This window comes from Trichosurus vulpecula, chromosome 3, assembly GCF_011100635.1.
Source record: "Trichosurus vulpecula isolate mTriVul1 chromosome 3, mTriVul1.pri, whole genome shotgun sequence".
Lineage (NCBI taxonomy): Eukaryota > Metazoa > Chordata > Mammalia > Diprotodontia > Phalangeridae > Trichosurus > Trichosurus vulpecula.
In genome coordinates this window covers 49894857-49919722 of record NC_050575.1, presented here as the reverse complement: position 1 = coordinate 49919722, position 24866 = coordinate 49894857, and the positions used below count along the sequence as shown (strand labels likewise).

At 46.9% G+C, this 24866-nt stretch overlaps 2 protein-coding genes across 11 annotated transcripts in view; both read right to left on the bottom strand.

Annotated features, from left to right (window-relative positions):
- LOC118842908 (protocadherin gamma-C5-like) overlaps positions 1-24866 on the bottom strand; it is a 169134-nt gene that overhangs the window by 15987 nt on the left and 128281 nt on the right. Inside the window, exon 1 of one of the 10 annotated variants that reach the window (XM_036750236.1) lies at positions 11295-13899. The exons of 8 other annotated variants lie outside the window; for them this stretch is intronic. In XM_036750236.1, coding sequence (XP_036606131.1) covers positions 11295-13724 — 2430 coding nt within the window. In that variant the 5' untranslated portion in view covers positions 13725-13899. Of the gene's footprint in view, positions 1-1136; positions 3748-11294; positions 13900-24866 lie in introns of those variants that run through there. One more of the 10 variants, XM_036750235.1, reaches the window with a different exon arrangement.
- On the bottom strand, positions 4024-7815 carry PCDHGC4 (protocadherin gamma subfamily C, 4). Its single transcript, XM_036748575.1, has 3 exons — positions 5226-7815; positions 4655-4811; positions 4024-4210 (listed from the first exon to the last, which is right to left on the bottom strand). The coding sequence occupies exons 1-3, from the start codon at positions 7813-7815 to the stop codon at positions 4024-4026; spliced, it is 2934 nt and encodes a 977-aa protein (XP_036604470.1).

Below are 24866 nucleotides of genomic sequence, written 5' to 3'. Positions count from 1 at the left end.
TCATAGATGCCCTGAAATCTATCCACAGACCCACTTGAGGGTCTGTTAACTCCAAGTTAAGAGCCCTTACTTTAGAATTTCTGCTTATCAACCCTTGCCTTCCTCTAGGGACTCAATACAGGTGTCAAGAAATAGCACTAAAATTGGGCATTGTGTATATGTGAGGAGGGAAGAGAGAAAGAGAGACAGCTGGAGGGAGAGAGAAATAGGGAGAGGAGAGGGAAAAGGAGTGCTGGAGGAAGGGAGAGAGTAAAAGGGAGAGGGAGAGGAGAGAGAAAGAGAAGAGAGAGACAGACAGACAGACACACACACACAGAGACACACACACACACACAAATCCACACAGAATGTGTAATGTGTCCTGTAAGAGAGATAACCTTGTGTGTGTGAGGAAGTTCTGTGCTATGTCTGTGGGAATTCTGTGTCTCTATGTTAGTGTATCTGTTTCTGTTAGTGGGTCTGTGTGTCAGTGTGTCTGGTGTGATTTGTATTCGTGGTACAGTTGGAGTGTACACACACACACACACACACACACACACACACACACACACACATGACTGTAGCATACCTGGACCAATAGGAGTGTGTGAATGTGAAAGACAGGGAAAAGGAGATTCTTTTGGGCAACCCTTCTGGGTAATTTCCTGTTCCCACGAAGGATCAGATACTGCCCATAATTTATACAAGCCTTGAATACCAAAAGGTAGTCCTTTGAGTTTGTCGGAAATGTGAACCTTGAGGAACACCCCAAAGCTTCTGGTGACAGTAGGGCCAAGAGATCTTATCCCTGTTTTGTCCCCAAATAGGTTCAAAGCCCCGACCCAGCCTTTCCCCAAAATGTGGGCATTGGGAAGGTGATGGGGGCGGAGATGAGCCGTTCTCCCAGCCTCTATCTTCTTACCCTAGTTCCCCACCCCCACCCCCAATCCTTCTCATTAGAGATGAATTAAGTAAATTCCTTCAAATGTGGATACCTGATCTTTGGGAGTAAGTACCCTCTGTAGGAAGGCAAGACTAAGGGGCGGGGGCGGGAAGAAGTGTCAGGTAACGTCTCCCCTCCACCGATTTCCCAAGTTAAGGTAGTTAGTTCTACACGCTTTCACAGGGTCGAAGGCAAAGAGGGAGGAGCAGCTCACCTGACTCGCCTCCTTCAATGTATTGGAGCGAGACAGGGAGGCGTCAGGCTCCAAGGCCAAAGCCGAAGGCTGTGGGGCACTGAGTGGCCTTAGGAAAGTGAAGTCGCTTCCGTCTGATGCCGGAGAGAAGCAAGTCCTGTAGCAATGAGTCTGTGAGTGAGCAGGCCGCAAAGTTACCTCCATGTACTTCAGAGTGCCGTCAGAGCTCAGCTGCACATTGGGACTAGATTGCTTATAGAAATCTCTGGAGGGCGAGTCCTGACGCCTGCAACAACTTTCCCCATCCTCGCCCCTCCTCAGGCACTTAGCTAACAAAAAGGTGAAAGAGATTAGGGAAAGGAGGCTGACAGCCGCTAATGCTACAATAAGGTAGAGAGTGAGATTGGAGCTCTCCTGAGGGTGCGTGAGGAAATCGCTGGATTGGGGCAATTCCTCAGCGTCCTCGTCCTGCAGGACCAGAAGCACGGTGGCAGTGGAGGAAAGCGCGGGCTCGCCGTTGTCCCTCACCAGGACCACTACCAGTTGCGTATCAGAGTCTCCCTCCTGCAGGGACCGGGCTGTGCGGACCTCCCCGCTGTGAGCTGACACCTGGAAAAGGCCTGGGGTTGTCGACTGAGGCAACAGCGAGTAGGAGAGCCAGGCATTGTGTCCTGAGTCGGCGTCCACTGCCGTAACCTTGGTGACGAGGGAACCTGGGGGAGCCGAGCGCCGAAGCCTCTGGGGGGAGGCAACTTCTCTGCCTGGTCGAGGATGCAACACCGTCGGCGCGTTGTCGTTCTGATCTAGGACAAACACGTGCAGAGTGGCATTGGCGCGCAGGGCCGGGTAGCCCCCGTCCCTCACCCCTACGGTGATCTGGAGCACCTGTAGTAGCTCATAGTCGAAAGTACGCTGGGCAAATATACGTCCATCCTCCGGATTAATGTAGATGAAGGAGGAGGCCGGGGCGCCCTGGATCTGAGTCCCCAAGATGGAGTAGCTGAGGCGGGCGTTGTCTCCGGCGTCTGGGTCTGAAGCTGCTACCGTGCAGAGCAGGGAGCCTGGAGGCCGGTTCTCTGCAATATAGGCGCTGTAGAGCTGCTGCGAAAAGTGAGGAGCGTTGTCGTTGACATCGGAGATGTTGAGTAGGATGGTTAAGCTAGTTTGCAGCGGCGGCGAGCCAGTGTCTCGGGCCAGCATCTCGATGGTGTAGTGAGCAGTGGCTTCCCGGTCCAGCCTCTCGCTGGTCAGCAGTGAATAGTGGTTCTCAAAGGGCTTAATCTGGAAGGGCAGATTAGGAGAGATTTCCAGGGTCAACCGTCGGTTCATGCCTGAATCTCGGTCCCTCACATTGAACAGTCCCACCACAGTGCCCACAGGTGTATCCTCGGGCACTGGGTTTACCAAGGAGGTGAGCAGTACCTCAGGGGCGTTGTCATTGGCATCCTCTACTTCTATCTGCACCACGCTGTGGCCTTCCATAGAAGGCTGGCCTTGGTCCCGGGCTCGCACGTGGAGTTCATAGAAACTTGATTCCTCGAAATCCACGGGGCCCAGTACTCGGATCTCGCCACTGCGGGAATCCAGGCTGAAGCGCTCCCGAGCCACTTCTGATGTGTGGTCCCCAAAAGAATACTCCAGCTGGCCGTTGGGGCCTGAGTCAGCGTCGGTGGCATTGAGGCGGACTAGTAGCTTACCCGGGGGGGTGTTTTCGGGGAGGGTCACCCTTAGCAGAGAGGGCTCGAAGACCGGTGCATTGTCATTGATATCCAACACAGTGATAGAAACACGAGCAGTGCCCGAAAGGGCTGGAATGCCCCCATCTACTGCAGTGAGCACCAGCTGGTGGTTCGCTTGTTCCTCTCTGTCCAGGGATCGCTCCAGCACCAGTTCAGGAAACAACCTCCCATCTTTCAGGGTCTTCACATCCAGGGAGAAATGGAGACTAGGACTGAGCATATAAGAGCTCACAGTGTTGGTGCCCACATCGGGATCTTGGGCACTGTCCAGGGGAAATCTTGCCCCTGGAGTAGCTGATTCGGAGATTCTCACCTCTCGCTCTGAGGTGCTGAAGCTGGGGGAGTTGTCATTAAGGTCTAAGATTTCCACCTCTACACGGAACAGCTCCAGGGGATGCTCAGTAACCACCTGTACTGGCAGCAGGCAACCGGTGCTGGCTCCGCACAGGCTCTCACGGTCGATCTTCTGGTTGACCACCAGGGCGCCACTGACCAGATTTAGGGCAAAATAGCGGCGGCTTTCCTCCGATCCCAATCGCAACCGGCGGCTCTCCAGTTCTGTCATCTTCAAGCCCAGGTCCACAGCCACATTTCCCACCAGTGTCCCCACCTCGGACTCCTCCACCACCGAGTATCGGAGCTGCCCAGACACCCAGCCCCAGCCAGACAAGGACAACATGTACAGTACTTGCCATTTCCAAGCCAGCTGCGGGGGCACCTGGGGCCCCATGCTCAAGCACTTCCTCAATTACAGCCACTCTGGAGCTGTCCGGTTTCCCAGGGGACCTAGGGCCTTGGATCAGAGCTGCTCTAATCCTAGCAGCTTCTTCCAGAGGCTTTTAAAACTGCTCCAGGGTTTGCCTGCCGGCGGCAGCTCTCCTTAGTCACCGAGTGGCGGGGGTGGGGAGTAGGGGGAGAGGCGAGAGAAGGGGAGGGGAACTGAATCAGAGCTGGAGGGGGCGAGGGAAGAGAGCTGGAAGATAACTAGCAGATCCCCCAACCTAGCTCCAAGTCTGATTGGCTGAGAACTCCGCCTCTTTTGGGCCAATGACGAAGACTTCCGATTCCTTGAAACCTTAGGAACAGCCCAAGTCTCAGAAGCCTCCCACTCGCCCCTGAGCTGAATGCGCCAGGTTGATTCAGCCCCCTTGGCAGAGAAGTTTGACAGCTCAGATGGTGCTTGCTGTGAAGCCGCGGGTTTGGAAGCCGAAGTGGTTACAAAACTCCTCATTGTTCTGCTTCAGAGACTTCGTGCGGGATTTCAGGAGCTTCGACAGCTTCGCCTGAACCAGATACAAAACTTGCCTTTGTACGGAAGGCGAAACGCCGGTCTCCCAGCTGAGCCCGTCGCTGGGGCTGCATGAAAAGAAGTTTGTTCAGATTCGGACACACAGGCAATATTCCCAACAACAAACGACCTCACTCGGATATAGGCTTTCAACAAAGTCCCAACATAGGCCAGCTGGGCCTCTTCAGCCTTTCACAGCTCACCAAGACCACGACGGGCTGTGGATCGCACATGCTGAGCTTGGAGCTCTCGAGGCAGGGAGACATCTTTCCAGAGCTGCTCCTCACCTCCCAGCAAACAGTCTAAAGACCCAGCTGGCCCTGGCTTCAGACTCTGGCCAAAGCACCTCCAGGCCCATTTCCAGAGCTATTCCAAGGGATGCTATAGTTTTGTCCCCCACCCCCTCCTCAGACAAGTAAACCCCTAATTCCAGCCCATCTATCACAGCCGTTGGAGTTCAGTGTTTGGGATCACTGCAAACCCTTGGATAATAAAATGCGGCGGCTCCTAACCAGGCCAGGTGTCTGCACTTGCTGAGGCTTCGGAAGAGGGAACCTCCGCCAGTCACTCCTATATTTACCCGAGTACTTTCCAACATAGTCACCTCCATCCCCACCCCTCGACGCTCCTTTATCCCGCCCCTCTTCCCTCCAGGAGACCCTAGTTTTTCTAGACACAGGCAGGAGTTTTGGAGGTCCTAGGTAGCCCCCGCTAAAGGGGCGAATCACCCCTGCCCCCACCCTCCCACCCCCTCCAACTTGTCTATGCCTCCCTGTTTGGAAAAAAGAAACCACAGAAAGGATCATCTTCATTCAGAAAGGGAAAGGATTGGGAAGACTTGTTGCAGTGTTGGCCTCACCTGCTGCAGTTTTGGCCTCACCTGCTGCAATCCAACCTACGACTTAAGGATCACGGTTTGCTCCCGCTTGCCAGACCTAGTGCAGACACACCCCACTATATCTTTCTTGCTCACCAATTACCTTCATCTCCTGCTCTCCGATACTGGTTCAGCTCACTCCCCAGCGCTAACTCCACAAAACTCACTGGATATGTTGTAAAAAGCACCTAAAGCACAGGGCCTACCGCACTGCGGGTGCTCTGAAAATGGTGACTCATCATCATTGGCCCTGGCGATGGGGGTCAGATCCTCGCTGGACTGCCTCGGAGCCCCATGCATGGGGCCAGGCCAGCCCAAAGGCGCTGCCCAATGCAGGGGCAGCATGGCTGCGGGTCTCACCTCCAGGCCGTAGAGCAGATCGGAAGGCGGGCAGCTTGGGCGGACAGGCTCCCCTGCCAGAGGTGCACTCGGTGATTTCACCATCATGAAGCTATCGCTCCGAGAGGGTGCTGAAGCCAAGGGTGTGCAACCATGAGAGTGACCGCCCACGTCTACAAATTTGATGGGATCTTCCGAACCCAACTGAATGCGGAGAATGCCACTGGAAGGCGGGAGCCCCTCCCTCCTTCGAGACCTACTGAGACAGGAGCAGGTCCCGCCAAGGCATCTCAGGCCGCAGGCAGTACCTCGTAGGCACTTGGAGAGTAGTGCCACAAAAGACCCGAAGGAGACAAAGCAGATGGCCACCAAGGATACGGCAAGGTAGAGGGTCAAGCGAGACTCCCCTTGGGGCTTCGCTGAGTGCTCCCGGAGGTCGGGAAGAGCTGGGTGTGAATCTTCCTCTAGAGACACCAGCAGCGTCACTGAGGTGGAGAGTGGGGGACTTCCATTGTCCTTCACCACGATAACCAGCTTCTGAGGTGGAAGGTCAGCTGGAATGGGCACTGCTGTCCGAATCTCGCCTGCATAACGAGACACAGCAAATAGGCTGGGATCCGGGGCCTCGAGAAGTTGATAGGAAACCCAGGCATTATATCCTGAATCCAAGTCCACCGCAGTCACCTTGGTTACAAGGTGACCGGCGCCCACCGATGGGGGCAGTGCCTGTGGGCACAAAGAGCCTGGCCTAGCCCTGGGACGGAGTACCGCAGGGGCATTGTCATTGAGATCTAGCACGAAAAGGCGAACTGTCACCGTGCTGCTGAGGGGGGGGTCACCGCGATCCCGGGCCTGCACATCGAACTGCAGTGTTTGAGTTTGTTCATAGTCGAAGGACCTGGTGGCGTGGACCGCTCCAGTCTGGGGATTGAGGGAGATGAAGGAGGAAGCCAAGACATCCCGACCTCTGGGCTCCAGAAGGGAGTAAGAGATGAGCGCATTCAAACCTGAGTCTGGATCCGAGGCTGCCAGAGAGCAGAGAAGATCCCCAGGACGGTTGTTCTCCTGAACGAAGACCTCGTGGGACCTCTGGATGAAGGAAGGTGGGTTATCGTTGACGTCGGAAACATTAAGGAAAATTGTCCTGCGGGTGCTCAGGGGCGGAGAGCCCGCATCAGAGGCAGTAACCAGAATCTCATATTTGGATTCCACCTCTCGGTCCAGTGCAGCAGCTGTCACGAGGGAGAACTGGTTCTTGAAGGCCGACTTGAGTGCAAAGGGCAGGTGCTCGGGGATGCGGAGGCTCACATCGCCATTAGGCCCAGAATCCGGATCTTGTACGCTAATGAGCGCCACCACCGTGCCGGGTTCAGCGCTCTCGCGAAGGGTACCCAGCTCCGAGGTCAGCGTGATCTGTGGGGCATTGTCATTCACATCCAATACGTCCACTCGGAGACTGCAGTGCTGCTCCATGGCCGGCGTCCCTCCATCTCTAGCCCTCACGTCAAATTCATAATAGTTGTCAGCCTCAAAATCCAGGGGACCCCGAAGCGTGAGTTGCCCGGTGGTAGAGTGCAGGCCAAAGAGGGAGCGCACACGTTCCGGAGTGTGGTTGCTGAAGGAAAAGGTGATGTTGCCACTAGAACCCTGGTCCGGGTCAGTGGCATTCAGCTGAATGAGCAAAGTGCCCGCTGGTGCACTCTCAAGCACACTAATTCTGTAAGAAGACTGCTCAAAACCTGGGGCGTTGTCATTTACGTCCAGTACAGATACCTTGAGTTCCGCGGTGCCTGACCTTGGAGGGCTGCCCCCGTCGACGGCAGTCAGCACCAGACGGTAGTCTGCTTGCTTCTCCCGGTCCAAAGGTTTTTCCAGAAGCAGCTCTGGGACTAGACTGCCGTCGCTGCGCTTTTTCACGTCTAGGGCGAAGTAGTCGTTAGGGCTCAGCCTGTAGCTGCTGATGGAGTTACTCCCCACGTCGGCATCCTGAGCTTTCTCAAGGGGGAAGCGCTGCCCTGGGGGTGCCGCCTCCCCAATCTCCAAGTCTAGCTGCTGCCTAGGGAATCGAGGGGAATGGTCATTCACATCCACGATCTCCACCTCTGCCCGGTACATCTCCAAGGGTCCCTCAGTCACAAACTCCAGTGGCACAACGCAGCTGGCACTGAGCCCACACAGCGCCTCTCGATCGATGGGATCTTTGACAAGCAGAGCTCCGCTGTCTAGATCCACGCGGAAGAACCTCTGGTTCGCCTCGCCAGCTACCTGCAGCCGGCGAGCCGACAGGCTTTCTGCATCCAGCAAGAAATCCTGGGCAATGTTCCCCACAAAGGTCCCTTCCTTCGATTCCTCCGGGACTGGGTAGCGGATCTGCCCAGAAACGTAACCTAGCTGGCAAAAGAACAAAAGGCAAGCCCCCGGCCGGATTCCAGCCCAGATCTTAACCCCGTGGTGCATCTCTGCCAGAAATGCTTTGCGCCAGGGTGGACTTGTGGATAGAGAAAAGCCGACCCTGAGACAAAAGGCCACTGCAACCAAAGACACCTGCTTCCCTTTCCCCGCGCCAGCTACGGCGCGGTTTGGCCGGCGCTTCAAGGGTTACCCGCCGCTTTCTCGGGTGGCGGGGTCGATTTGTCCGCCTTTCAGCACCCGATTGGCAGACAGCGCCGCCCGGGCTCAGCCAATAGGCAGAGCAAAGGAAGCCAAGAGCGCGGTAGGGTTAATGCGTCGCAGCGTTGTAAAAACTCCGTTTTTCCTCCTCCCTTCTGCTCAACAGCGTTTATTTTCACGGGTTAGTCCCTCTCTGGACACTCAGGCAACACACACACACACACACACGCATGCACATATGCACACACATACACATACATATACACATACATACATACATACATACTATGCATTTCTGTGACACTCAAAGTCTTTCCCTGGACTCCACCCGAGCCACTGAGTGCCCGGTGACCACTCAGTCTAATTCGATGGCATTCAACCGCAGGGTAGCTTTTATCAATCTGACGGCATTAGAACGATAGTTAATCAGATGCCCCTATAACACCTGCAACGGGCGCGCTTTAGTATCTATTTTTTTTAGTAAAACGTATTTAGTAAAATCTCTGTGCAGCAGAGGCACACATTTAACTTAGGCAATTAAGTTAATGCAGAACACGTTTCTTGTAATAGGAGGCAACAGCGGAAACCGGATCTCTTTCTAAAGGCGTTAGAGATAGTACCAAAGCTTTCAAGGACAAGATGCCATGGGGGGGGGGGCGGGGAGGGGGACGAGGGGGGTTGATGAAGGGAGAGGACCAAGAGAGTGTAAAGCGAGATGTTTAAATCAGAAAAAGGACCCATCATTTGGCAGAGCTTTCTCTCATTAGCTTGCCGAATGCAAAGCCTCCAGATTTCACTGTTTACACACAGATTTGTCAGGCTCACCTAATGATTCGCTTCAGTTGTAAACATCATTGTCCCTAGAAACCCTCCCTCTCAAAAGGACAACGAACCACATTTGTAGCTAATTGCAACAGAAGCGGTTTCAAACAGCTCAGGATCTCTTACTAAGCCTGAAACGACCCTTTTGGCGCACACCTCCTAGCACTCGGTCCCTCCCTTGAGAAGCATTCACTCCTGCGCAAGCGCACAGACTTCACACCATCTGCACCTATACCCTGCAATGCGAATACTAGCCCGTCTCGAGCACCCAGAAAGAGAGGGTTCCAACGTAGTCCTTTTATGTGAGGTTTCTGAGGCTACCCGAGTTCTCATCCTGCTGATCACAGGGGCTAAGTCCAGCATCAGGAGCCACAGACCATTATCCTTGCTATAGCCCTCCCAAAGCCTGAGATACTAAGGAACTTTACGGTCTGAGGTAAGTAAATGAAAGGAAATATTCTTCCGCCACATTTTGAAACAAACAACTTTAAGTCCTCTTGGGGTCGATGTGGGGAGATTAAATCAAGAGTACCACGTTGGAATCTCGAAAGGTTTTCCCATGAAATATTGCCAGTCCAATGATCTACAGCCCCCCAAAGAGAAATTCGTCAAGAAATGGGTCCTCTTAAAAGTCTCTGGAGCCTCAGATTTAGAAAACAAGAAGTCCATACCAATGCACTCGCTCTTTGCTTTACTAGGATGGAAGCAGCACAGAAGCTTAATTGTAAGAGTCATAGACTACACCTTCCTGTATCCAGCATTTCAGATTCAGACAAAAATTCCCCATTAATGACATCTAATTTCTCTGCCAACTACTAGAGTCGGTTGATACTCCATCTCTAACTTCTCAAGAAGCATTCTAGCTTACCTAATGGCATCCGAGACCAAGATCCTGGGAAAAGGTCTGAGACAAGACTTGATCCTGTCTACATTAGATTTCCAGAGCTAGTCTACTTAATGCCTTGAGATTTGAAAATGTAGTCAGAAGATTCCGCAGAACAAATATATTTTCTACATTTTAGCTTCATACAACGGCATCTTGAAAGTATGGACATTCCTTTGAATACAGACGTACTCTTCGGTGGAATCACAGAAACTCAGGGATAGGAGGGATTTTAGAAGTCTTCTAGCCCAACTCTTCCTTGAAGTATGAATCCCTTCTCTGATATACGAAACAAGCTTATTCTTGAATACGTTTTACTAATGAATATACGCCAATGCCAATGGAAGTCCCAGGTTGGGAGAAAAAAAAAATGGGGCTTTTCTTCAGCCTTCATCCTTTCACTCTGAAACTATCTCCCACCCCCACCACTAATTTTTGATATAGGTGATACAAGGTGAATCTTATGATGGTTATAATGGTAACAATAATACCTTACATTGCTATATATACAACTTCATAGTTTTACAACCCACTTCCCCCACGGCCACCAGGTAAGAAAGTGCAAATATTATTCACACGTTACAGAAGAAATGTAAGCTCACAGTAGCCCATTAAACAGAGTTTTCCCATTTCTGGAAAGGTGGAGGTGGCCTATTCTAGTATAAAGAGCCCTAGTTTTGAGTCAGAAGACAGAGATTATTAGTCTTTGCCTCTTGCTCTCTGTGTGATATTGCAAGTCATAATCTCTCTTGGCCTCAGTTTCCTTGTCTGTTAAAGGATGGAGCTGGACTTAAAAATTCTTAAGATTCCTCACAGCTAAAAATCTATTATCTTTGTCATACCACTACTATAACCTAATTTACAAATGAAACTTTTGCTGGTTAAAATCCCTTGTAGCTGAATTTACTTGTTTTTCCTATAATTGGTGTGCTATTCCCACCAGTTCCCTGTAAATAAAAATGTGCTTATGATTTTCTCCTTTCACCAGAAAATATTCTGAGAATAGATTGCACAGTCTGGGTGGGCAAATTGTAAGCAAATGATAAACATATTACTATGCACAGTGACAGACTTTATGATTTTAAACATCTAGATGAATTTGGCCCTGTGAGATATTACATAATAAAATACTACAGCTGGAAGGGGGGATCACTTAAAAGGGATCTAATTCAACCCCTTCATTTTATACATAAAGAAACTGAGGCCCATAGGGGTTGTTGCCTCCTTCCCTACTCACTCACTCACTCACTCATACTCACCGTCTCTCTCTCTCTCTCTCTCTCTCTCTCTCTCTCGGATTACAGGTTACAGGAAATATATTGAAGAAATTTTCCTCCTCTACGGTTTACACTGACCCAGGCCTAGACTACCACCGATTTTTACATCAGGGTCGGTTTTCAGAGCATAATCTTGAGGACAAGAACATTGATTAACTGTTTTAACTACTGTGCCAGGATCGCAGACTCAGGCCAGCTATCTCCCAAATCATGCTTTCTTTTCTCCATGGAGAAAAGATGAAATAGAACCCCAATTCTTCAGATTTATTGTGTAGGTTAGGCGCATCAGACAGTAGTTTAAATGTACATAATTTAGGAATGTTGACAGAGAAACTGTTCCTTACCTGGACAGGAGGGGCGCTCTCCCCACCTAACACTTGTCTATAAAAGGCGGGATCGCAGCTTCGCAGCGTGTTCTGGAGACTTCCCATCGGGCTTGGAGCACAGGGCTTCTTTAGCAGCAAATCGCTGCGACGAGAGTCTGTAGTGAGGTATACCTGGTGGTAGAGTTGGGGAGACATCAGGCCTCCTCGGACCGCATCGACGTGCAGGGAGGGCCCAGGCGTTCTGTACAGCGAAGTCCCGGAGGAACTGTACAGGTCCCTTGATTTCCTCCATTTGTAAACTCGAAATATTATCACTCCCAGCACGGTGACTGCAAACCCCACGGAGACCAGGATCACGGACAAAAGCAGGTAGAATGTGAGATTTTTATTTTGCTCTTGGGGAGCCGAGCTGGACGGGAACTCAACCTTGGCATCTGGGAACACCTCTGTTACCGACACCGTCAGGGTCACGGTAGTGGACAAAGGGGGCTCCCCATTGTCTTTTACCAGGATCTCCAGCTTATGCCATGCTGGGTCAATGTCTTGGACTGGTCGAGTGGTACTGACTTCTCCAGTTCTGAGCCCTACCGTGAAGAGGCTTTGGTTTGAGGCTCCCAAAAGGCTATAGGAAAGCCACGCATTATGGCCTGCGTCAGCGTCCCAGCCTACTACTCGAGTAAGTAAGTGGCTAGCACCACTGCCTCGGGGCAGCGTCTGGGTGGAGCTCCAACCAGGCCTCGGGTAAAGGATCTGAGGGGCATTGTCATTGCGGTCAATGACAAACACGTTCAGGCTAATGTTGGTGGATAGAGGTGGATTGCCCCCATCGCTGACGTGCGCCATCAGCTCAAACTCACGCTGATCCTCGTAGTCCAGGGGAACCAGGGCGGACAGGACGCCGCTGTCCGGGTGCAAGGCGAAGTATCGGCCCACCAGCCCAGTTTGGTGACCACGGTCCCAGAGGGAGAAGGATAGACGGGCGTTGTTGGGGGCGTCAGGGTCCCAGACGCTCAGGTTCAGGATTGCAATCCCTGCAAGGTTGTTCTCTTCCACATAGACATCGTAGGAGGGCTTTGTGGCTTGTGGAGGGTTATCATTAATGTCAGACACTTGGACTCTAAGTGTAGTGACTGTTGAGAGGGGCGGGGACCCTGCGTCTCGGGCTGTGATACTGATGTTGTATTCTGGAACAGCTTCACGGTCCAGGGAGGCACTGGTTGTTAAGGTAAAGTAGTTTTTTAGGGAAGAAGTGAGGCTGAAGGGGAGGCCAGACGGAATCTCGCACTTCACCAGGCCATTATTCCCCGAGTCCAGATCAGTGACACTGAGCAAGGCGACCACAGTCCCTGGGAGGGCGTCCTCGGGGACGGGGCTGTAGACGGAGGTGACAACGATCTCTGGGGCGTTGTCATTCACATCTATGACCTCAACCAACACTTTGCAATGGGCTCCTTCTGGGTTGGGGCCCTTATCCTTCGCCTGGATGTAAATCTCATATAGCTTCGTGTCATCGAAGTCGAGCCGCCCTCGTACTGTCAACATTCCAGTGACTAGATCTAGAGAGAAAAGGTCCCGCACTCGGGCTCTATTGTGGCTGCCGAAAGAGTAAATGACTTCTCCGTTTGGTCCCTCGTCCAGATCTGTTGCATGAACTTGGACCACTGGAGTGCCTGGGGCTGCATCCTCCCGTACACGCGCCCGGTACAGAGAATGATTGAATTGGGGGGTGTTGTCGTTGGCATCAAGCACAGTGATTAAGATGGGGAGGCTAGCAGAACGGGCTGGTGTTCCTCCGTCCAAAGCTGTCAGCACCAGCTCAAGGGTCCTCTCATGCTCACGGTCTAAGGCTTCTTCTAGCACCAGCTCTGCGTACTTGCTGCCGTCCTCTCGAGTCTGCACGCTAAGCACAAAGTGTTCATTTACACTTAGCTCATAGGTTTGTAAAGAGTTAATTCCCACATCTGGATCGTGTGCACTCTCGAGAGGGAAGCGCGCCCCCGGCACCATGGCCTCACTGATTTCGAGTTTCATTCCATTGGTAGGGAAAGCGGGGTCGTTGTCGTTGACATCCTGAATCACCACCTCCACCCTTTGCAGCTCCAGGGGTTTCTCCATTAGCAGCTCCAAAGTTACAGTGCAGGACGGGAGTGTTCCGCACAGCTCCTCCCGGTCCAGTCTCTCGTTCACGAACATCTCTCCCGTCTCCCGATTCACCTCAAAGAACCTCCGGCCAGTTCCGGACGCCACAAACAGCTTGCGCTCCAACAAGCTGCTGAGATCCAAGCCCAGATCGACGACCACGTTGCCCACTCGGAAACCCTTCGCCCTTTCTTCCGGGATTTCATAGCTGATGAGCGCGGAAACGCTGTCCCAGGCGCCTAGCAGAAACAGGACTCCTATCACTCTCCCAGTGCTGAACCGGCGGCTTCTCCCGGCAGCTGGGACCATCTCAGTCAGTAGCAACTTCTTTAGCCCAGTTTGCCTCAGTAGTTCTCCCAGAGAAACTTTCTTTCAGTCGGTCCGCGCTCGGAGGTTTCGGGCTGGAGCGTTCGGCGCAAAGTCGGGCATTGCTTTTTTCCGCTTTCCGGGTGCCTTTGATTCGCTAGCCGGCTTCTCAGTCTGTGCCTGGTCCCGGGGCACAGCGAGGGGGCGGGGGGGGGGGGGGCGGGGGGACACCCGCAGCGGCCAGATCTCCAGCCTCTTCATTGGCCGACAGCGGCACACAGAGTCCCAGCCAATAACTGCACGAGGAATGTGCTCACGCCGATTCTAGGAGTCGGACTCTTTTCGGCGCGCAAAGAACCTGAGTTTCCTTCCACTTCTCGCTTAAGTTTCCAGGCATTAGAAGCTTACTACTCACCCCCAAGGCAAACTATTTGAACCTGAAGAGCCAACTGCCCCGAACTCTGCCGAGGCACGGTAATCCAAACTGAATCTCCGCTTAATTAAATGCTGGGGACGTTCTTTCTCTGCATTTTCTCCACTGAGAGCAAACTTTTGCGTAGCGAAACCAGTTTGTGGTGCGAATTTCAAGCATTAGTATTAAGTTCTCGTTGCTTGGATAATACCTTTAGGCACGAAAACAGTATTTACTACAACGTCTAAGCATTGATACCTGTGTTGCCGACAGTTCCGTCACTCGTTCAAGCAAGCCGAAACAAAACTTGCCTGTATAAAGAATGGTCAACCAACATTTCCCTCTCTGGTCTCTTTCAGCATCAAATCAGATGAGAAAGGCGACCAATTCTGCTTGCTTTGCCTCCTTCCTATCGAGGCCAGAAACTACAGCTTGAATTTTTCTCTTAAAATTGTGTAGGCCTTTGATCTCTCTTACTTTCTAGGAGCCAAAGACCAAGAAGAAAAATTTTCTGATCTGCCTTTCCCTAAAGCATACAATCACAAACACTCTCCCCACTAATGATTACTTGTTGCAAGGAGGAAATATGAATTTGGTATTGATATCAAATTAATCTGGTATGATACTATATTGAAAAATGTTGGTGCATTTACAAGTTGATAGCAATACTGTGATTTTCTTGGAGAGAAACAAAGGCTTTAGTCGTAATAGGTTCAACAGCCACTGGCCTGTGTCACATCTACTTTTGTATCCTCAAAGGTTCGAGAAATAGTAGGTGTTCAGTAAATATTTGTTGAAATGATTGAAATACTATTCATAGAAGAACTCTTGTCAATTAAGAACAGTACAGAATAAATTTCTTGTGCAAGTCACAGTAGTGGGTACAGTATTAAAGTTCCTGAGTCAGATATAATAGATTAGTGTGGGGAAGGAAGAGGGGAGACTATAGACTTGAAGTCAGAACATTGGGGTTGGATCCTCAGTCTTTCCTTGTGATGCTGGGCAAATATTTTCGTTATCTGTAAAATGGAGATAATAGCTATTCTGCCTTTAGATTCCAGTTAAAACTCCACCTTCTACAAAGACTTTCCTGAACCCTCTGAGATGATTTTAAATTTATCCTGCAAGTATGTTGTTTGCACGTGGTCATTTGTATTTGTCTTCTTCATTAGACTGTGAGCTCCTTGAGAACAGGAGGTTTTGCTATTGTTTTGTCATTCTTTGTATGTCCAGCACTCAGCACTGTGCCTGGTACACTTGATTCTGCCTGCTTCATGGAATTGTTGTGAAGATCAAAAGGGGTAATGGATCAAAAAGTGCTTTGCAATAAAAAAGTGACATATTTACAGAACCTCAGTGTTGAGAGGGACCTCAGAGGCCCTCCAGTCCAATCTGAGTTGGAAGTTAAGAAGATGGGGATAGGAAGGGGAAAGGTTGGCTGGGCCAGATTACATACGCATGGATGAAATCCATAGCAGCAAAGACACTATCTTGAAAGCATTAAAGGATTCTTTAATAAGATATTTTATGGAGGGGAAGGCACCAAGATAATGAAAAAAAAAATCATGGGTAATGTTCATATATACCAAAGAAGATTGAGAAGGCTCCTGAATCATACACCTGCCTTTCTATGTTTAGAGATTTGGGGAGAGGGGGAATGAGCTACACAGGTTTTGGTGATATCCTTGATGAAAATATTGAGAAAGGAACAGGCAAACTTTTGCAAATGATTGCCTACCGAAGATTGTGGTTTTGGTTTTTGTCCTTTGTTTCAAAGAGGACTATGACATCAGGGAAATGATGACATGACTTGCAGTTGACTTGGATTTGAGTGAGGGAGGGCTGTGCAAGGTCACCAGACTCACTTTCTCCTCCAGAGTCAACTTGGTCCAGTGGCCTGATATTCATCAGGACAACTGAGATGGCCCAGGGCCCTTTTAGGCTAAGGCCTTTTCATATACTCACTTAGAGTGAGGTAACACCCATTCAGTGAATAGGCCTCTTTAAGAAGTGAGTCAAGGGGTGGCCCCTTTAATTAAAAAAGAGAGAAAAGAAAAAAAAATTGATCTAGGAGGGGAAGATCCTCAGGGTTGCTGTTCCAAAGAGAAACAGTTACCATTGACATTCATTCTAAGCCAGGAGGGCCCAAAATACAGCCATTAAGTGGAGCTTGGACAGGGATCTATTGAGGCCCAATCTTTGAGCTTCAGAGTGAACTGAGAGGAAGGAAGGAAAGAAGGAAGGAAGGAAGGAAGGAATCTAGCCAGCTTGTCCTCTCCTCTCTCTCCCTCTCCTTCTCCTCTCCAAAGGAAGATAAATTTTGATGGCCAGAAGCTGCCCACTTTACTTGGGGTTTACTGGCTAGATTACCTCACTCTAAGTGAGTACATGAAAAGGCCTTAGCCTAAAAGGGCCAGGGTGTCCCATTGCATCCTGGGTCATCTCCAGTCATGCTGTTGAATATCAGGTCACTGGATCCAGATGGCTCTGGAGGAGAAAGTAAGGCTGGTGACCTTGTACAGCCCTCCCTCACTCAAATCCAACTCAACTCCAAGTCATTTCATCATTTCCCTGATGTCATAGTCATCTTCAAAAATGAAGGACAAACACAACAACACAAAGCCTACAGAAGAATGTGGCTTTAACATCATGAAAGTGACTGAACAGTGCAGAGAATACAAGTTCTTATGATTTATTATTTGCTGATCACTAAAAAAGTATTTGACTCATTAGAACAAAGTATATCTTCGGAGTCTGTTCTCCAAAGAGAAATCACTAATGCATATATTAAAATTATGCAAGATTCCTTGACAAATGAACTAAAAAGATGCCTAGTGCTTGATTACTAACATCAAATGATGCATCAAACAAAGAGAAGTCAGATTGGGGAATAGGGAAAACAAATTGTAGTATATGTATTTAATGGAATGTTATTGAACCATAAGAAAAAACAACTCTGAAGAATCAAAAGAATCATAAGAAGACTTCTATGAACTGATGAAGACAGAAGCAAGCAGAACCAAGAAAAAAATATACATAATAACTACAACAATAAAAAGGAAGCACAATACAATGGAAGTGTTGAGTAATTATAACGATCAAGCTTGAATCACATAAAAGATGATAAAATGCATTTCTCATTTTTCATTGGAGAGGTGCAGGACTACAGATATAGAATATTGCATATGCTGACAGACAACATGTTGTTGCAACAATTCGGCTAGCAGCTGCTGTGAGGGTGAAAGACCAACACAATCCCAACAACGAGAACACTGCAAGCTCAGGGTCTTTTGATCTGGTTTACTAAGGAAAGTAGCATTAAGGGGTTAACAATCTTATTTCAATCCAACATACAAATATCATTCACTTAGTTCAGGGGAAAAAGCCAGCACCCTGAACTTCAGAGGTTACAATTACAAACATCAACAGACAGACCTTGTCTGATTCAAATCTCAATGTATAGTTACCAGGGTTTAACAAAGTCCCAACATTCGGGTTTACAAGCTGGAGTGCTCTTAACTACAGCTGCCTAGAGTCTTCACATCAACACACCTCCAAGAGTGAGAGCCCCCAGCAAATAGCTCTGCTCTCTCTTTTTATACACTCTTTAGCCATCATCAAACATCATCGGAGCGACCAGAACTCAGGCTCTTACTATTGGCTCTGGTCTTAGCAACTCCCCTTTGGACTCTGAGGGCTTCTCACCCACATAGGCTGAGCATCTAGTAGATAGGGGTTTGGGCCTGGGGCTTTGCACTTAGTAAGGCTCAATCAAAGACACTAAATTAATCATTCTAAAACAATTAAAAAAGGTCCCAACTTAATTGATATTACACATGTATATGTTGAACATATTGAACTTAAAAAAAACTGTTAAGAAGGGAGACTCTGGGGGTAGAGGAGGCATATATTTAGAAATGGATAGGATATAGAAACAAAAGCCATCATTGAGGATTTTAAAAAATGTAGCAGATACTCAATTAAATATAATTTTTAAAAAGCAACAAAGAAATGTGTGCTTTCCAAATGTCCAACTGTTATGGAGGATATCCTAAACAAAGTCCAAGTGAAAGAAACATTCTTTATAAATAATGAGGATGGTCATATGTTCCTATTTTCAGGTGATATTATGTTGTTTGAATCAAGAACCTGAAAATTACAGGGACTGCACAGTGAGAACCCAACCCCCCCAAAGCCTAACAATCCATATAGGGAAAGCTACATGGACAAAAAAGTGCTTATTGTTCAAGTATGTATTTAGATGGCTAGTCCAAGTCAATGGGTTAGTTCATCTTGAGCAGGCAATGGCAATAGACAATGAATTGGCACTAATATTGAAGAGAAAGCTGGATTACCTTTTGAAAATGTATAGAGCTTTCCTTTGACACTTCAACCATTCTGGTACATGCCCTCATCACCTCAGGCCTGGAATCTTCCAATAGTCTATTGGTTGGTCTCCCTGCCTCAAGTTTCTCCTCACTTGAATACATTGTCCATTCAGTTTTCAAACTGAACTTCCTAAAACCCAGGCCTGACAATGTGACACTACCACCTCCACTCCCACATCTAATAAACTCCAGTGTTTCCCTATTATCCTCAGGATCAAATATAAAATCCTCTGATTTTTAAAGCCCTTTATAACCATGCCTAGAGTCAGAAAGACCAGAGCTCAAATCCAGCCTCAGACACTTACTAACTGCATGACCCTGTTTGCCTCAGTTTCCTGATCTGTAAAATGAGCTGGAGAAGGAAATGGCAAACCACTCAGGTATCTTTGCCAAGAAAACCCCAAAAAGGGGTTACAAAGAGTGGGACATTGTTGAAAATAACTGGATGACAACAACAAAAATACCCTAGCCCCTTCCTACCTTTCCAGTCTTCTTTCACCTAAATCCCCTCCATGTATGTACTCTGTGATCTGGTGATACTGGCCTCTTTGCTGTTCCTTGAACACAACACTTGATCTCTGATTCAGAACAGTTTCACTGGCTGTCCCCCATTCCTAGAACACTCTCCCTCCTCATCTCTACTTCCTGACTTCCCTGGCTTCCTTCAAGTCTGTTAAAGTTCCACATTCTGCAAGAATCCAGAGTTACTCCATTTTGAGAATCACTCCATTTTGTTCACACAAATGTCTATACTCTCCCATTGGTGCTTGCAAGGCCCAAATTAGAATGTGCCATGGTATTCTGTTGTGCAACCTATGATTTTTTTTTTGTAAATAGTATTTTATTTTTTTTTTCAGTGGTCAAGGAAATCAATTTAGAGGCATTATAATAGTCCACGGGAAAAGTAATAAGGGCCTGAACTAGGCCATGTGAGTGGAGAGAAAATGACAGATATGAGAGGCAAAATAAAGGTAGAAATGACAAGACTTGTCACTTGATTACTATGTAGGGGGGAGGGAAGGTGAGAATTTTCATTATGAACTAAAGAGATTATGAACCTGGGTTACTGGCAACATCATTTTTATAATATTTTGAGTTCCAAATTTTTCTTCCCCCTCCTCAAGATGGCAAGGAAACTGATACAGGTTGTACATGTTGTGCAACCTATTCTGAGAAACAGCCTAGTCCTCCAAAATGTTGTTGTGCAGAAACCCTTAACTCTGAAACTGGGAAATTGCACAGAACAGCCTCAAGCCCCAGCAACAGGGACCTTGAGTAATCAACTTTTGCCTTATCCCTTACCTTGCTCCTCACTCCTTGAACCCTATATAAACTTTGGGTACTGTTCATTTGGTCAGTCTTTGCCGTTCTAGGTGAGATTCATCTACTAGCAAACTCAATAAACCCTAGTGGGTCCAAATTATATTTCTGGAACAATCTATTATTCCATTTTCCAACATCAACAGTTTTTCCCTTCCCTCATTAAACTTAGGGCCTTTTCTCTCAGACTACTCTGAATGTATCTTTTAAATATATCTTGTTTGTGCATAGTTGGGTGCATGTTGTCTCCCACATTAGTCAGCCAAGTCTTAGCAGAAATTTCTTTGTCTTTCTTCATATCTCCAGCACTTGGCACAGTGTCTAGAATATAGTAGTTGCTTAATAAATGTTGATCTTTTAACATAAAATATTCTCCTAGTACTGCTGTATTGTTGTGAATCTTGGAACAATAAAAGCTCTGAAGAACAGAAGTTGCAGGTGTTCCAAAGGGAAATGAAGAGACAGATACATGGTGGAGATGAGTGGACTGCTGCATATTTCCAAAGATGATATATGCACAAGGAGTGGCATAAAGGATATCATCAAGAAATTGTATTGTGCAATAAAGGAAGAGGGTGGGTTACATGAGTCCCCTATGGACTGTTGGACATTTCAAACTGGTTGTATTATAGACATCTCCCACTTGACATGTCTAAAACAGAACTCATTATTTTCTCCCTCAAACTTAACCCTTTGCATTACTTTTCTATTTCTGTAAAGAAAACCACCATATTGCCAGCAACCCAGGTTCATAATCCCTTTAGTTCATAACGAAAATTCTCATCTTCCCTCACCCCACATAGTAATCAGGTGACAAGTCTTGTCATTTCTACCTTTATTTTGCCTCTCATATCTGTCCTTCTCTCTCCACTCACATGGCCTAGTTCAAACCCTTGTTACCTTTCCCTTGGACTATTGTAATGCCTCTAAATTGATGTCGTCGACCATTTATCAATTGAAGGAATGGCTGAACAAGTTGTGGTATATGAGTGTAATGGAATACCACTGTGCTATAAGAAATGATGAGCAGGGAGATTTCAGAAAAACCTGTAAAGACTTACACGAACTGAGTAAAGTAAGCAGAACTAGAAAAACATTGTACCCAGTATCAGCAACATTGTGAGGTGATCAACTATGACAGATTTAGTTCTTCTCTCCAATACAATGATCTAAGGCAGTTCCAAAAGACTCATGATGGAAAATACTATCCATGCTATCCTGAAAGAGCTGGTGATGTCTGAATGCAATGAAAGCATACTATTTTCATTTTCTTTGTTTTTCTTCATAGTTTTAAAACTTTTGTTCTGTTTCTTCTTATACAACATGACTTATACAACAATATGGAAATAAGTTTTACATGATTGCATATATATATATATATAACCTATATTAAATGGCTTACCATCTTAGGGAAGAGAGAGGGGAAGGAGGGAGGGAGAAACTGTGGAACTAAAAATTTTAATAAGAAGGTTAAAAATTGTTTTTCCATGTAATTAGGAAAAGTAAAATACTATTTAAAAGAAAACAAATCTATCTCCTTCACTCTAGTCTCTCCCCTCTCTGATTTATCTTCCAGATAGCTGCCAAAGTAATATTCCTAATGCAAAGGCTTTCCATTATGTGACTTATCTGTTCAATAAAGTCCACTGGCCCCTTATCACCTCTGAAATAAAATACAAACTTCTTTGTTTGGCATTCAAAACCTTTCACATTCTGTCTCCAAACTACCTTTCCTGGTTATTAAAAAAAGACTCCCTTTCATACTCTCTATATTCCACTCCCACTGGCCTTTTTTGCTATTCCTCTCACATGCCATCTCCCTTTCCCTGCCTGAAATGCTCTCTTACTTCTGTTTTATAATCATTAGCTTTCTTCAAAGCTCAATTCAACACCACTCCCTACAGTGTATTTTCCTCATCCCCTGACTGCTAGTGTCTCTCCTTAAAAATTATTTTGTCTTTATTACACATATTTATATGTGACTCTCCAATGGAATGAGAACTTCTTGAGGGTAAAAAAAACTATTTAATTTATGTAAGATATAGAAAGTGCTTTACAAACCTTAAAATATTAGCTATTATTACAGTCCCTATATCCCAACACCTACCACAGTCCTGGGTCATAGTAAGGGGTTTAATAAAATGACTGTTAATGTGTTGATTTATGGATGAGGATACTCAATTTTTTTCTTTGTATTACTGTTGTGCTTCATCAGTAGCCGTGAATTGTAAAAAAAAAAAAAAACAATAAACCTAAATAAAGGAGGTGTACAGCACATGAAGTGGGTCTTTTGTGGAAAATCTATGAAAGAAGATGGACACAAGTTATACAGGCTGAAGAAGCATTCATCAATTTGCAATATCAGTCAGTCAATAAACATGCATTAAGGACCTACTTTGTGCCAGGCACTTTGCTAAGCACTGGGCATACAAAGAAAAGCAAAAGACAGTTCCTGCCCAGGAGGAACTCACAATCTAATGGGGGGAGATAATGGGCAAACAATTCTGTACAAACAAGCTATCTCAATTGTGTCTGATTCTTCCTGGCCCCTTTTTGGTGGTATTCTTGGCAATGACTTACTGGAGGGCTTTGCCATTTCCTTCTTTAGCTCATTTTACAGATGAGAAAACAGCAAAACAGGGTTAAGTGACTTTCCCAGAGTCACACAGCTAGTAAGTATCTGAGGCCAGATGTGAACTCTTGAAGATGAATTTTTGTGACATCAGGCCTGGCACTCTATCCTCTATGCCACCTGTCCACATCACAAACGAGCTATATACAGGATAAATAGGAAATAATCACTAGAGGGAAAGGATGAGGAAAGATTTCCTGTAAAAGGTGGGATTTTAGATGGAATTTGAAGCCAGGAAAGTCAGGAGGTGGGGATGTGGAGGATAGAATTCCACACATGAAAGATAGCCAGTGAAAATGATTGGTGGTGGAGTACTGAGTTCAAGGGACAGCAAAGAGGCTGGTGTCACTGGATTAAAGACCATATACAAAGTGTAAGAAAACTTGAAAGGTATGTATGTGTAGGGAAAGTCAGGTTATGAAGAACTTAAAAAGACAAAGAGGAGGTTTTATATTTGATCTTGGAGGTTTTGATAGGGAGCCACTGGAGTTTATTGAGAGGGGTATGAGCTGACATGATCAGATCTGGGCTTTAGGAAACTCACTCTGATAACTGAGCGGTAGATAGATTGAAGTGGGGAGAGACTTGTGGCACACAGATTAGCCAGCTATTGTGAGTCCAGGTGAGAGGTGATAGGGGCCTCTACTAGGTTGTGGGTATTCAAGAGATGTAACAAAAGGTAAAATCTACAGATCTCGGCAAAAATAAAGGATATGAGGGGGTGATATAGTGAAGAGTTAAGGATAACACCTAGTTTGTTAGCCTGGAGGACTAGGAGGATGATGATGCCCTGGATATTAATAGGGAAGTTTGGAAGGGGAAGAGTTTGGCAGCAAAGATAATGAGTTCATTTTTGTAGTTTAAGGTGGATGCCTGATGCCAAATTCCAGATCCAGGCAGTTGGATATATGAGACAGGAGATCCGCAGAGAGGTTAGGGATGAATAGGTAGATTTAAGAATCATCAGAATAAAGATTGTAATTGAATTCATGGAAGCTGATGAGATCACTAAGTGAAATAGCTTAGAGGAAAAGAGAAGAGGTCCTAGGGCAGAGGTCTATGGAACAGCCACAGTTGGACAAAGATACAGAAAAGGAGACAGGATAGAGTAGTGTCAAAGAAACCTAGAGAGAAGAGAATATCAAGGAGAAGAGAGTAATCTACAATGTCAAAGTTTGAAGAGATGTCTAGAAGGATGAAGATTGAGAAAAGGCTGCTAAGATTTAACAATTAAGAGATTATTGTTAACTTTGGAGAGAACAATCTTAAGTTGAATGATGAGTTTGGAAAGCAAACTGTAGAAAGTTAAGAAAATAATGAGAGAAAAGAAAGTGGAGGCATCATAGGTAGATGGTCTTCTAAAGGAGTTTAATCATAAAGGGCAGGAGAGCTATGGGATGGTACTTGGTAGGGGTGGATGGATCAAATGAGGGTTTTTTGAAGGTGGGAGAGAAATGGCTATGTTTATAGGTAGTAAGGAAGCAGCTACTACATAGGGAGAGCTTGAAGATAAGTGCGATAGGAGGGATGAGTTAGGGGGCAATCTGCTGGAGGAGATAGGGAGGAATTGGATCACTTAATCATGTAGAGAGGTTTGCCTTGGCAAGGTAAAGGGCTGCCTCATCATGTGGGACAAAGGTAAAGGGGGAAACAGTGGCAAATAGAAGACATCTGATTGATACGAAATAAAGAATAGAGTAGAAAAGGGAGCTCTTTGCAAATGGCTTCAGTTATTTTTTTCAGTAAAATGAGGCAAGGTTCTCAATCGAGAGAGTGGGGGAAGCCTGGTGAAGAGGGTTGAAAAGGTTCAGAAAAGCTGCTGAGTGGAATAGTGAATCCATTAGGAAGGTATAAAAGAATTTCCTTGCACCAATGAAGGCCCAGTTGAGTTTATGTAAAATAAATTAGTAGAGGACTCTTGCAGTAATTAAGGTGGGGCTTTTTTATTGTTTTCTCTTTTGGAGAGTGCCCTTGATGAGTCTGGCCTTTGTTTCTGTGATTAAATTGGAAGTCTTTGATGACCTGCTTGCCTCAAGGGAAAGCCTAGTTTACATGAGTTTGAATCACATGTTTGTGACGCTTTTAGCTCATGTGGGTGTCACATGTTGTCATGCCCTTTGACCTGAACAGGGTACATAAACTCAGAGGTTTTTCCTTGGGGACTCTCACTCACTGGAATAGTGGTGTGTGGCTCTGGGCAAGCTGTTGTAGCTGTCCCCCACACCCCACCACCACCCGCTTTGCTAACCCAGACCCATTGGTTCTTCTCTGGTAACTGAATTGTGATTTGGTCTGTTTATATGGTCTCTGTTTGTAATTTGTTTGTATTTGCTCTTAAGTTCAAGGTGCTGGCTTTTCCTCCTGAACTAAGTGAATGACATTTATAGGTTGGA

What these genes read in the sequence shown, in the direction of transcription:
- PCDHGC4 (XM_036748575.1), bottom strand. Translation starts at nt 7,815, where the DNA reads ATGCACCACGGGGTTAAGATCTGGGCTGGAATCCGGCCGGGGGCTTGC. An exon ending in TTCAGAGCACCCGCAGTGCG is followed by an intron (nt 4,812 to 5,225) that starts GTAGGCCCTGTG and finishes GCCTGTGTCTAG; the next exon opens with AAAAACTAGGGTCTCCTGGA. An exon ending in AAGTGCAGACACCTGGCCTG is followed by an intron (nt 4,211 to 4,654) that starts GTTAGGAGCCGC and finishes CTTTTCATGCAG; the next exon opens with CCCCAGCGACGGGCTCAGCT.